At 43.8% G+C, this 14408-nt stretch overlaps 2 protein-coding genes across 3 annotated transcripts in view; one reads left to right on the forward strand and one right to left on the reverse strand.

Annotated features, from left to right (window-relative positions):
* Positions 1-1782: 1782 nt before the first annotated feature.
* LOC147025493 (uncharacterized) overlaps positions 1783-14408 on the forward strand; it is a 65150-nt gene continuing 52524 nt past the window's right edge. Inside the window, 1 exon segment of the mRNA XM_085886970.1 lies at positions 1783-1878. The gene's annotated coding sequence lies outside the window, so the exon portion shown is untranslated.
* Positions 12031-14408, reverse strand: part of LOC147025494 (uncharacterized) — a 60673-nt gene continuing 58295 nt past the window's right edge. For both annotated transcript variants that reach the window (XM_085887005.1, XM_085887006.1), the window contains one exon: positions 12031-14099. In XM_085887005.1, coding sequence (XP_085743131.1) covers positions 13528-14099 — 572 coding nt within the window. In that variant the 3' untranslated portion in view covers positions 12031-13527. The remainder of the gene's footprint in view (positions 14100-14408) is intronic.

A 14408-nucleotide genomic window follows, 5' to 3' on the forward strand; every position in this document is an offset into this window, starting at 1 on the left:
CACACGGACAACTTGTGTTCGTACTCTCCCACAATGTCCACACGGACAACTTGTGTTCATACTCTCCCACAATGTGCACACGGACAACTTGTGTTCATACTCTCCCACAATGTCCACACGGACAACTTGTGTTCATACTCTCCCACAATGTCCACACGGACAACTTGTGTTCATACTCTCCCACAATGTCCACACGGACAACTTGTGTTCATACTCTCCCACAATGTCCACACGGACAACTTGTGTTCATACTCTCCCACAATGTCCACACGGACAACTTGTGTTCATACTCTCCCACAATGTCCACACGGACAACTTGTGTTCATACTCTCCCACAATGTCCACACGGACAACTTGAGTTCATACTCTCCCACAATGTGCACACCGACAACTTGCGTTCATACTCTCCCACAATGTCCACACGGACAACTTGTGTTCAACTCTCCCACAATGTCCACACGGACAACTTGTGTTCATACTCTCCCACAATGTCCACACGGACAACTTGTGTTCGTACTCTCCCACAATGTCCACACGGACAACTTGTGTTCATACTCTCCCACAATGTCCACACAGACAACTTGTGTTCAACTCTCCCACAATGTCCACACGGACAACTTGTGTTCATACTCTCCCACAATGTCCACACAGACAACTTGTGTTCATACTCTCCCACAATGTCCACACAGACAACTTGTGTTCATACTCTCCCACAATGTCCACACGGACAACTTGTGTTCAACTCTCCCACAATGTCCACACGGACAACTTGTGTTCAACTCTCCCACAATGTCCACACGGACAACTTGTGTTCGTACTCTCCCACCATGTCCACACGGACAACTTGTGTTCAACTCTCCCACAATGTGCACACAGACAACTTGTGTTCATACTCTCCCACCATGTGCACACAGACAACTTGTGTTCAACTCTCCCACAATGTGCACACAGACAACTTGTGTTCATACTCTCCCACAATGTGCACACGGACAACTTGTGTTCGTACTCTCCCACCATGTCCACACGGACAACTTGTGTTCGTACTCTCCCACAATGTCCACACGGACAACTTGTGTTCATACTCTCCCACAATGTCCACACGGACAACTTGTGTTCATACTCTCCCACAATGTCCACACGGACAACTTGTGTTCATACTCTCCCACAATGTCCACACGGACAACTTGTGTTCAACTCTCCCACAATGTCCACACGGACAACTTGTGTTCATACTCTCCCACAATGTCCACAAGGACAACTTGTGTTCGTACTCTCCCACAATGTCCACACAGACAACTTGTGTTCGTACTCTCCCACAATGTGCACACGGACAACTTGTGTTCATACTCTCCCACAATGTCCACACAGACAACTTGTGTTCGTACTCTCCCACAATGTCCACACAGACAACTTGTGTTCATACTCTCCCACAATGTCCACACGGACAACTTGTGTTCATACTCTCCCACAATGTCCACACGGACAACTTGTGTTCAACTCTCCCACAATGTCCACACGGACAACTTGTGTTCATACTCTCCCACAATGTCCACAAGGACAACTTGTGTTCGTACTCTCCCACAATGTCCACACAGACAACTTGTGTTCGTACTCTCCCACAATGTGCACACGGACAACTTGTGTTCATACTCTCCCACAATGTCCACACAGACAACTTGTGTTCGTACTCTCCCACAATGTGCACACAGACAACTTGTGTTCATACTCTCCCACAATGTGCACACGGACAACTTGTGTTCGTACTCTCCCACACATGGAGGTAAACAAGTTGAACGAAACTCAGCAAGAAGTGGAAGAGGGAGCTGGGACTGAAAGAGAAAAGGAACAAACCAACCGACAACTAACGAAACAAAAGAGGTGAGGAAGAGGTTGGGGGGGGGTAATTCAAAATATCCTGGGAAAAGTGAGTGTTTGGGAATTGTCTCATTTGGGGTCGAAGATTGTAATCATGGGTATGGATGGGGGTGACTTGAGGTAGTGGTGAACGGCTGTATTTATGCCCAGGAGGGGGAGTAAGGCTGAACAGACAAGGGAAGTTGTTTCCACAGGTGAGAAAAAAAACAAGAGGAACAGATGAGTGCAGGTGAGCAGTGAGGCGGGATGTAATATTTTATGTGAGATGTCTTATTCTTTCCAAATCTTTAAAGCATTCATCAATATTAATTTAGGACAAAGCAATATTCCATGACCTTTAATGAATGTAATAGGGGCTTGTACAACATAGGAAAACATGTCTCTGACTATCAATCTCCCTTTATCTGGCAGACTTTCCAGCTTTTGAACAAAATTTACAATTGTACAACTTCCAGCAAGTTGCTTCTCAGTGTCTTTGTTTCGTCTTTCCAACCTCTTCAGCCTTGAGCTTTCCTTGGCAGTTTTTAATGCTGCTGAAATGCCACCGGTCAAAGCTCCCGCCACAATTAAACCAGCAAATAAATCAATTAGAAATGGGAGAAATCCATCGCTTGTCTTCTTTGTTGAATACTAGCAAATACCACCCGTCACAATGCTGATGGTGATACTGAGGGGGTAGAGAGAGCGAGAGACACAGTGTGTGTGTGTGTGTGTGTGTGTGTGTGTGTGTGTGTGTGTGTGTGTGTGTGTGTGTGTGTGTGTGTGTGTGTGTGTGTGTGTGTGTGTGTGTGTGTGTGTGTGTGAGAGAGAGAGAGAGAGAGAGAGAGAGAGAGAGAGAGAGAGAGAGAGAGAGAGAGAGAGAGAGAGAGAGAGAGAGAGAGAGAGAGAGAGAGAGAGAGAGAGAGAGAGAGAGAGAGAGAGAGAGAGAGAGAGAGAGAGAGAGAGAGAGAGAGAGAGAGAGAGAGAGAGAGATGGGGGGGGGGGGTGTTAAGGTTAGGGTTAGGGTTAGGGTTAGGCCTCGGCCTCACGTCAGGTGTGTTAATATCTTCTTTATTTATTTATTTATTGGACATCGCATGTTTGTAAATGAACTCGTTCTGCTCTGTGGACATAACCCATCACGTGCAGCGAATTTCACCTCCCTGTGCCTTGTAATTATTGTTTTTGTTTGTTTGTTTGTTTGTTTCTGTACACCGCCCTTTAGGCCCGGTTTGCGAGTCACCGTCTACATTTCCAATAAAAGAGATGCAATTACTGTTTTATGAAAACTGTTTTTTGAGGTTTTTTTATCCTGAAATCTAGACCGTAGTGAACACACAGTCATGTTCAAAGATTGGCCTTTAAAACCCTTCTTCATCGTCCTTTTGAAAAGAGACAAACAAATACACAAACACACTGTTATATAGAGGTAGATTACTGTTTAAAACCCCGAGTCAGGTGTATCGAAAAATAGCACTCAAAGCTGAGCAACAATATCATCACAAATACTTAGGGGGGGGGTCGACTTGCATTTGGCAGTGGGACTTGAGGGGAAGCGAGGGGAGGGGGAAGGTTACCTCGACTGTAGGTTTACTTTTATGTACCATACTCACCTGCAAGTGGTCGAGCCTGGGTTTAAATGTCTGCCCAGCTATAAACTATCATCCTGGTGTTTCACAGGCCATTCATTGGATGAACGTTAAACTGACGTCCTGTCTGCTAGCATAAGTTGGTGGACGTCAAATATCCCAGTGTCCTTCGCAAAGAGTAGGCGAGCGATCGCCAGTCATAAGGCCAAATTCCAAATGCTGGTCACTGAAAAATGCTGGATAGTCGAATGTCAGGCCTGGCCATCTGGATTGTGAAAGACGTGGGCCAAGCTTCTCCCGGCCAACTCCACAAGAACGTGGGAATCATTGCAGCCATTAAATAAGAAGATACTCTTTACAGAGCGTTGGTACTGCCGAAGCAACTTCTTGGCAAAGGTTATACTGGATGGTTTCGCAGCATTGTTTGTTCGTTCTCTGTCTTTTTAAATGCTGATTGTCAACCAAGGAAGCAGCATGTACCATTCTTGAAGTCTTTGGTCTGACTCGGCCAGAGTTCAAACCGCTGACCTCCCAGATTCAGAGCAGACGACGCTCTAACCATTACACCACGGAATCTAACCTAACATATATATATATATATATGGACTCCAACTAAACGGTTAAAGAACACTTTGTTTACTTTCTCAACATTGTTTTGAATGTCAATTTGTAATTATAGTTTCACAAACGACAACCGCTGTGATAACAAACGTCAATTACACCACTGCCGACTAACATCGAAACTTGTAGAGCACTTACCAAGTGGCTTAGGCACTCAATCAAAAACCCGCAAAAACAAAAACTGCCAGTTTCTTAACATTTTCAGATTTCACTCCAGATTTTGACAGTTATTTAGTCCATGAGATCGGATCATCAAAACTGAAATTATATTTCGATTATTTACTTTAGCTAGATGGTATTCAAAGGACACTTACCTCACACAGTCTTGAGAAGGACCAGGTGCGAGCTAATCTTCTGGTGGCAAATTTGTAATTAAAAAAATTCAATTCAAATCAAATGGAAGACCAAATAAAATAGGTACTGCATTGGAGTCATCAGAGGGAACCCGAACAAGTAAAAAGCAAAGATTAAGTCATCAGGAAGAACCTGGATAGGATTCGAATTTCAGCTGCTACTCCTCCACCCTCAAACCCATCAATGTGCAGCCAAGTGAGCCTTATTCAAAAACAAATCAAAAAAAGAATGCAGATTCAAATTAATTAAATAATACTGGCTGCCAGACCATGCATCCAATCAGGTTAAAATTTCAACAACATATTCCCGATCACTACTAGATCATAATCTTGAAGTTTCACGTTGATTGATGCAGCGGTTCAAGAGAGAGAATATTTAAAATATTTTCCTTTAATCCAACATGGCTGCCATACCATGTGACCTCCGATCAATTATTCATGAACATGCTGGCATCTCCAAGGCTTGGCGAACGTGTGTGAAGTTTCCCCTCAATCTGTTCAGCCATTTCAGAGAAGAAAGTTTTTAAAGGCTTTTATGTAAAAAAAACAAAAACATATGGCTGTTGAATCATGTGACCGATGATGTCAATTTTTTTTTCTGTTGACCAATTTGTCCCTTGATGACCCTCAAAAAATTTCATACTGATTGTATGTAGCATTCTACGAATGCAATTATGACATCATAATGAAAACACCGATGACATCATTAAAAAAAAATCACTTTTTCCCCATAAGGAGTACTTGACAGGTTACAAGTTTCAATTTTTTCCACGGAGCAGTTTCGGAGATACAAAGGTGTAACGTTCTTCCTTTTTTCCAACATGGCTGCCACACCACATGACCAATGACATCATAGTTATCATGAAAACATTCTGCATGAGTAGTCACACCGATGATGAAAATTTTGTGTCGATCCGACATCAATGCAGTTCCAAAGAAAAGGGACCAACAAAATGCAGACGCGTACGTACGTACGGGACCGGTCGATTAACCTTCTGGCTTACATAAACTCCCTTTGGCACTCTTTTGAACTTAGTTTCATCGTTTTGTAAGAATAATTATAATCATAACAACAATTTCTCCATTAACTTATGATTAAATTTCTTTGAAAAGTAAACAAGCATCAACTTTTCAAACACTAACTTTTCAAACACGAACTCGAATATTTGGATTATTTTCTGCCTTTCTCGTGGAGATAATTGAGATTTTACCTTTTTGAAATTTATTTGATTGCCTGTAATTTCAATGTCTCCCTTTGAACATCTTTCACAATGTTTAGAGCGCTTGCCACATTTCCCGTGACAGAAGTGGCTGAGCTTAATAAATCTTTTTATTTTCTTTCAACAATTGGTGAACCTGTTATCATTAAGGTATATCAAGCAACCCATCTCTATTTCAAAAATTGTTTGCTTACACCCCGATATCTCTTCAGTTTATGGTCACCTTTGCCACGATGAACATCCTCACCTCGTTTAGAGTATGTGGTGAAAGGAACCTTTAATAATTACTAACAAATACAACCCATCGCAAGGGGGTAGGAGAGAGAAAGAGGGAGGGGAGGGGAAGGAGAGAGGAGGTAGGAGAGGGAGGGAGAAGGGAGAGAAGGGGATGGAGGGAAGGAAGAGAGAGAGGGGGGAGAGAGAAAGGGGATGGAAGGGAGGATGGAGGGGAGGGAGAGAGACAGTGAGAGGGATGAACGGAAGGGAGGGAGAGAGAGAGGAGGGAGGGGAGCAAGGATGGAGCGAGGAGGAGTGGGGGAGCGAGGAAGGGTGAGGAAGTGAGAGCTAGGAAGAGTGAGGGAGGGGGGTGGGGAGAGCGATGCCTCACCAAACGTCGCTATACACTCCAGGAAAGGGGGGAGTGAGGACGATGGAGGAGAAGTGGGGAGGAGGAGGTAAGCATTTGGGGAAGGGTTCTCAACTTGTGTTTGGTTGTGGGACTTGTGGAGAAGGTGGGGGGGGGGGGAGTCGTGCAGGATTTAACAAAATGTCCTACGTTAAAACAGCACGTTAATATAGCATGCAGAGACCGCCGGGAGATGTCCATGGGATGGAGAGGGGAGGGGTTTTGGAGGAGGTCAGCATGAGGGGAGGTGGCGTGAGGAGAGGTGGCGTGAAGGGAGGTGGAGGCAGCGTGAGGGGAAGGAGAGGCAGCGTGAGGGGAAGGAGAGGCAGTGTGAGTGGAAGGGGAGGAAACGTGAGGTCAGGTCAGGTATGGGAGCATGTGCCAGAACAGCGCGTCGCTGCGTCCACTTTCCGCCGGTACTCCAGGGGCCTCCGTCTGGACATCCCCCAAGCAGATGCCTGGCCCACCCCATCTCCTTGAGATGCTGATCAACCTGCTGCAACCACGAGGCACATGGTCGGCCCATTGGCCTCCTTCACTCACGAAGCTCCCTCGCTGAGAGAACATGGTGGGCAGGATCAGCATCAGAAAAACGAGCCACATGTCCACAGGGCCACAGCTGACGCTCATGGACTATGCAGGAAACAAATGTAATTTGAGTCTCTCTCAGCAACCGCTCATTGAACACAAAGTCTGAAGAGCGATAGTCAAGGATTCTCCAAAGAGACCTTGTACCAAAGGAATTAAGCCTCTGTCTCAGATCCCTGGTCAGAGTCCAAGTCTCGCATCCATATAGCAAGACTGGAAGTACCAAGGACCTGAAGACTTGGACTTTCGTCCTGCACAGGTACTGACAGCGCCACACTCCATGATCCAGTGAATCCATGACTCCCCAGGCCTGACCCAGACGTCTATTGACCTCTGGCTCACAGCCAGCAGAGACATGAATATCACTGCCAAGGTAAGTGAATCTTTCCGTGACCTCGATATCTTCACCACAAACAGGTACAGACAAGATAGCAGCATCCAAGATGTCATTGAAAGCCTGGATCTGAGATTTGACCAAGGAAACCCGTAATCCCAGCGGGTCCGACTCCTCATTCAGCACCTCGAGGGCCCCCAAAAGGATATCTAGAGTCTCCGCAAAGATGACTGCATCATCTGTGAATTCAAGGTCAGAGATCTTGACATTCCCAAACGACGCACTGCCGCTTCATCTCTTCGGTATCCTCCCCAGAATCCAGTCCATACAAGCGCTGAAAAGTGTGGTGGCCAGTACACACCCCTGACAAACTCCAGTAACAACTGGAAATAAGTTGGAGATGGCACCACCACATCTCACAGCACTCTCAGTACCAGAGTATAGTTCAGACATCAGATCGATCGGTTTTGGTGGAACCCCACGAAGACTAAGAATCCTCCAGAGGGCATCCCGATTCACTGAATCAAACGCTTTACAGAGATCAACATAGGCTGCTAGCAGCCCCTGCCGAAGCTCTCGTCTGTGTTCGGTGAGGACCCAAAAGCGAAGATACGGTCAATCATTGACCTCTTTGGTGTCAAGCCTGACTGCTCTGGGTGCTGTTTCTTAAGTAGATGGTGGTGAACCCTATCAAGAATTATCCGAGCAAAGACTTTGTCCAGCACTGAGAGCAGCATCACCCCTCAGTAGTTGTTGCAGTCCTGGCAATCACTCTTCCCTTTCCAGAGAGGGACAACAAGGCCCCTCTTCCAGTCACTTTGGATGATGCCTGTGTTCCAGGCAGAGCACAAAACTGCATGCAACGATACGAGTACAGCATTTCCACCAGCCTTGAGAAGTTCAGCTTGGATTACACATATCCCAGGAGCTTTACCCCCATTTCAACTGGTTCACTGCAGCCTGTGTTTCCACAAACGAAGCTGGGTGTTCAGATCCATACACGCTCCTCACCAGAAAACCTGGTGGGGGAGACGGTTTAGTTGCCAACAACCCGACAACCGAAAGACTGTCACCTTCTAAGATACCATTTTGTATCTTCACTGTTGGGATTTCAATCTTTCCTTTCACGAAAGGTGGTATCAGAGTTGTATTGCAGAGCATCATTGCTTTTTCAATCAGTGTGATTATTTGGGGTCAATTTTGTATACTTGCATACATTTTATAATCCATGAATGTGGGACACTATTAAAGGCTTTTCTGTAATCAGGCTGTGGAAAAGTTGGTTTGTCGGATCCTGCAGTTTTCGAGTCTGCTTTGTTAAACAATAAATGGTCTATTGTTCCACAGCATCCTCTCGTACATCCTTTCCGCTCTGCCTCTGAAGCTCCTTGTTGAGTGAGGTAGTTGTAAACTGCATCGGTGATTTTCCTGTTATAGTGAGGGTGGAGAGCATGCAGTTGATTTAGCTAGAAATTAGGAATCCCATCCAGGCCTAAGCATTTGAAGTTCGATGCTTTTGCGAGATGTTTTCTGATTTTTTTTTTCTTCATCAATTGCCACTGGGTGCATTTCCTGTAGATGTTGCATTTTATTTTCCAAGTGTCGTATCCAATCTGCTTCCTTGTTGTGTTCTTTTTCATCCTCAAATTTACCTTCCCAAAAATTTTCTCAGTCCTCTCTTTGTTTAGGGGGAGTTGTCACATTTTGTTTCCGTTTCTCCAGCTCTCGGTCAAACTTTTTTGAGTTGTTTTCAAACTGTCGATTTTGATTTCTTCTGTTGTTGGCCTCATTATAGTTTTTTTATTTTCCCTGCTATCTGTTGTATTTGGAGTTTATTATGAGCAGCTAATGGTTCTAGTCCATTGTTTTCGATGTTGTATTTATTTTTTATTTGTCTGATTCTTTTCATGAGTTTGGGCTTCTGTTTCCCCTCTTGAATTGTTCTATTTGACCCGTTTCCACCCTCGGTCAATCTCTGCTTCTCAAGTCTCTGTTTCCATGGTGGTGATTTGTTTCTGTTCAGGTTATCAGATCTATATTTTTGTGTCATTGTTTACCTTTTATTTTCTCTTGGACATATCACGCGGCTGCAAAACTCACGTCATTAATTTCTCGTAAATTAGGTGATTTTGGGAGCATTTTAATGACTGCTTGATTTATTCTCCTCACTTGTATCTTTAACTGTTTATTTGGTGAAGATGTGGTCATTGCTTGGGTGATATTAATTTGATTTCCTCTGTTTTATTAGCCAGCTCATATTCTAGCCTATGCTGTTCATTGTCAACCTCCTCTTCCTCTTTTCATTCTGTTGTCCATTGTTTTCCTCCTCATTGTCATCTATCCTTGTTGCTCTTTTTTGTTTTGTTTTGTTTGCAAAGGTGCGATTTGATCTGAGTTAATAACTTTGAGTTGATCTTTCTCTTGGGGTGCTGCTGCAGCATTTCCTTTTGTCGTTCTGTAGTCCTGTTGTGGGGTTTCCAGTCCTCTTTCTTGATTCAATTCTCCAATCTGTTTCCCAATTTCTGTTTCTGTTACTGTGATTAAATTTGAAATCTCATGTGTTTCAGTATTCCTCTCTTGTTCTATTTTTCTATGTAACCCCAGTAAGTTCTGATGGTTGTTTCTTTTCTTTGGGAGTTTGTACTCTGGAAAACTTATCCCAAACATATGTCCCATCATTACATTGTGGCATTGGTGGTAGGTAGCCATTTATAGGTAACCAGTCATTTGTTATTGCCTCTTCAGTTTATTCATCTCTTATTCTTAATTAGCAAATACTGCCCATCACATCGCTCACAGGAATACTTGGGGGGGGGAGAGAAAAAGAGGGGGGGGAAGACAGAGAGATGTTTGGGTGAGAGAGGGGGGAGGGGAGAGTGAAGAGGGAGAGGGGAAAGAGAGAGGAGGGAGGGGGAGCAAGGAGTGGTGTGGGAGCGAGGAGGGCTGGGGGAAGGGAAGACAGTGTGCAGTGAGAGGAAGGGAAGGCAGACGTGCGGTGGAGCATTAATTACGATTCATACCGTCTCATCAAAATGATTCTGCATAGAATAACAGTGAAGATGTTAAAATATCTGAAATCCATTATCTAACGGTCATACTCTAAATACAGTTCAGAAACAGACAAACTTCCGTCCAGAGATAAACTCCCATGCGGACACAAGCACCACCCCGAGGCATCTAGAAACAAACACCAGAGACAAACTCCAGTCCGGACACGTCCGGAGACAAATACTGCCAGACATAGCCTAGTCTGGATGTGTCCAGAGACAGACAGAGACAGAGAGAGAGGTGGGAGGTGGGTACTGCATTGTATTGGGAGGGGGCAGAGAAAGGATGGGACAAAAAGAGAGAGGGGTGGGGGTAAGCAGTTAGCAGAGTATGTTATGCTTTTTGAACACACACACACACACACACACACACACACACACACACACACACACACACACACACACACACACACACACACACACACACACACACGTTTGGCCGATATCAGCAATTTTCAGGAATTGGCAGGTGGGAGTCAGTGCAATTACCAACTACAGAACGATCCGATAACAACCCAAAAACCCTGAGTATCTCACCGAAAAACAACATTACATTTATGTAGATGTTTCAGGGATATGTTCACAAACATTAATCTTTATAAACAGCTGTGTGTGATGGGTGGGAAAAAAAAATTTGGCTTGGTAATTTAGAAAACGTTAATACGGCAAACGGCTCGGAAATTGGGTGTTATTTCACAACTCACTCAGAATGACGGAGCACAAAGAACTCGCTCAGAATGACGGAGCACAAACAACTCGCTCAGAATGACAGAGCACGAACAACTCGCTCAGAATGACGGAGCACGAACAACTCACGCAGAATAACAGAGCACAAACAACTCGCTCAGAATGACGGAGCACGAACAACTCACGCAGAATAACAGAGCACGAATGCATCACTCAGAATGATGGAGCATGAACAACCAACTCGCTCAGAATGATGGAGCATGAACAACTTGCTCAGGATGACAGAGCATGAACCACTCACCCAGGATGACGGAACACGAACCACTCGCTGAGGATGACTGACCGAGAACCACTCCCTCAGGATGACAGAGCGCGAACCACTCCCTCAGGATGACAGAGCATAAACCACTCGCTCTGAATGACTTAGCACGACAAGTGTCTGCAGTGAGTGAACGATTCACTCAGAATGACGTAGTTCTGTACCGCTATTGACTATAGGGCACTCGGCAAGTGACTTAAGCACTCAAGCAAGCACTTAAATGGTTGATTATGAACGGCTGGTCAAGCTGCATACCACATAGGATCCCTTTAACTTTAAATCCGGTCTTCACCGCGCACGCAGCAGTTAAAGAAATAAAATGAATTCATTCAAAGAATGATTTTATCAAAAAAAAGAGTTGCTGTTTTATGTAGAACAACCCTGGAGACATTGCAACATTTAATTGCCTGTGAAATAAACATTGCAGATAATTTGCCATCTTGCCTGCTCATCTGTGCACACATCACATGGTACATCATTCACGGTCCATGCAAACATTATAACTTTATTTTAAAACGTCCGTTTTTCACCAGATTTGCTTTGATTCCTTGCAGAGTACCTCGCAAAACCTCCGAAAATATCAAGACAGATCTGGCAAACACTATGGATAAGCAGTCCCTCTGGAGGACAGGGCACGAGGTCGAGCAGCGAATGCATTAAATCATACATCTCAATGAAATTGGTTAATTTTGGCACGTTCCTAAATTTTTCGTTTACTCAATATAATTCTCCGAACAGTGGAAAAAGATAAGTTTAATACTTTGGAAATTTCATATTTTCTTGTGTATATAAGAAGGAGGGATCTTTATTGTAATCTCACAGCCTTGCTTGCTTAAAGTAAATAGGTATATCGGCTTAGTTATGACTCATTATTTCTTTAAATTATCAGATTTCACTCCAGATTTCGACACTTATTTAGTCCGGACGATATGCGATGCTCAAAACCGAAATCATATTTCAACGATATACTTTAATTGGTCCGTGAGTGTGGATCGTGGAAAATTGTACAATATAATGGATGAAATCGTTCCAAGCTCCTAATTTGAAAACAATAGTACCAACAAAAGCAATGTATACAGCGATTCGTAGTTATAATGAACAACCATTTGTTAACATGAGTGAAGAAAGTGAAAAAAAACTTTATTGTTAAGAAATCATTGCAGCCTGTTCCAAGTTAAGACATGGTTGAGAAGGCCAAAAAACATGGCGGATTTAGACCCCAGCAAGGTTACCCAGGAGATGCCTTAAGACCCAAAAGAGTGAAGTGGCTGAAGATGTTCCTGATAAAGGATATAATTAAATAAGGCCGTTAATTCTCTTCAAAAGGGGTGTTTTAATTAACCCAAACACCCAATTTTCACTTATGCACTTCCTTGGAGTTTTCTTCGTATGCATGCAAAGTTTCAGGCTGCTTGGTTTCATGGTTTTGGAGTTATGGAGGAGACACACCGACTCACTGACACACACGCACACACGCACGCACGCACGCATGCACGCACGCACACACTGATATTAATTAGTACTAGTGGGCCTGTTGGTCTGATGGATCAAATTTTCATTGATCTTCACAGCCTTCGGGGGTCTTTTGGGTCATTTGGGTCTTCTGGGTGCTCGGGAACTTTTGGGGACTTTTCGGGTCTTCAAAGTTCGAAGTGGTCTCAACAGTCTAAAGGGTCAAATGGTACATTCCAATAGTGCGTAATTAATGAATAGATGTACGTAATTAATAGAAAAAAGTATGACACACGCACGCACACACACACACACACACACACACACACACACACACACACACACACACACACACACACACACACACATACACACACCTCAGCCATTTATAGTCGATAGATTCCTCTCTGAATATTTTCTGTTTGAGGATGTTGTTTTTCTTTGTGCTTAGTGTTGCCCTATTAAAAATACCTTTATCAGGGCATAGTCTTCGGATTATTATTATTATCTGTTCCCAGGTGTTCACACTTTCTTTCCTCAAGTCTTTTCGTCTGGCATAATCCATCGCCCATAATAATGTCCATTTTTCCTTCTTTGTCCAGATTTTCTTTTTGATACTGATTATTTCTTCTTGAGTCATCCAGTTTATGTCTTCAATTGCTTGCTCTCTTGCTTTGTCAGTTATTTCCTTTATTCTTTCCTGGATCAAGTAACTCGGGATCATTGAAGCTACTGCAGTGAATTTTTTTCCATGGAACTCTTTCGGCCTTGGCTGCCAGCTTTGTTCGTTTCAATTGGTTCATGAATCTTTCCCCCTTTACCAATAGCCCCCCATGCTTCATGCGCAGGATACGCTTTGCAGCGGTGGATGATTTCCTTCTTTCTCACCTGTGTGAACTCTTGAATGAAGTATTAAGTGATGTAATGCTGAAAACTCCTCGTCACAAACTGTGCATCGATGTGGTTTCTCGCCTCTGTGATCTCTATTGTGTCGTCGTAAAGAATCTTTATGGGAAAATGACTCGTTGCAAACTGTGCACCTGTATGGCCTTTCTCCCGTATGAATTCCAAGGTGGATTTTTAAAGCGTTCCATTCCGTAAACGCACTTTGGCAAAGCGTGCACTTATGGGTTTTCACTCCAGTGTGAAGTTTGATGTGGCGGTTTAACGTGCTCGAACGTGAAAACGATTTGGTACAAATTGTGCACCGGTGGGGTCGTTCTCCTGTGTGCACCGTCATGTGTTCCTTCATGTGATCCAGAAAAACAAGACTGGAACAGTAGATGCAATTAGCTTTCTTCCTCGTTGAACGTGTTCTCTGGGTTTTCTTGTCAACTTGAAGCTCTGCTTTGTGAGTGTAGTACTGGATGCTTGTGCTGGAACACTTCTCATTGCAATCTGTGAGACGTCCTGAGAGAAACATTTGTACAAATTAACTTTTGAAGACAATGGTCGCCACAGCCATTGCAATTTATTATTGTTAAAGCAAACAATTTTTGAGCATTCATCAAAAACACAAGTTCGACATAAATACAACATCAACAACGTTACATGTTCTTAATCTTTGATTCAAAGAAATGCAGAACTGGAAATAATTACCGGTTGCACACAGCAATTTCAGATGCATCTCAGAATTCTCAATAATGGATAACAGGAGAGGGAGGGGAGGGAGGGGAGGGGGGGGGCTGAGGAGAGGTGCTAAAAAACAGAGATGACCGA

This window comes from Eptatretus burgeri, chromosome 6 (genome assembly GCF_056783735.1).
Source record: "Eptatretus burgeri isolate ZD-2024b chromosome 6, Ebu_testis_v1, whole genome shotgun sequence".
In the NCBI taxonomy this organism is placed as follows: domain Eukaryota; kingdom Metazoa; phylum Chordata; class Myxini; order Myxiniformes; family Myxinidae; genus Eptatretus; species Eptatretus burgeri.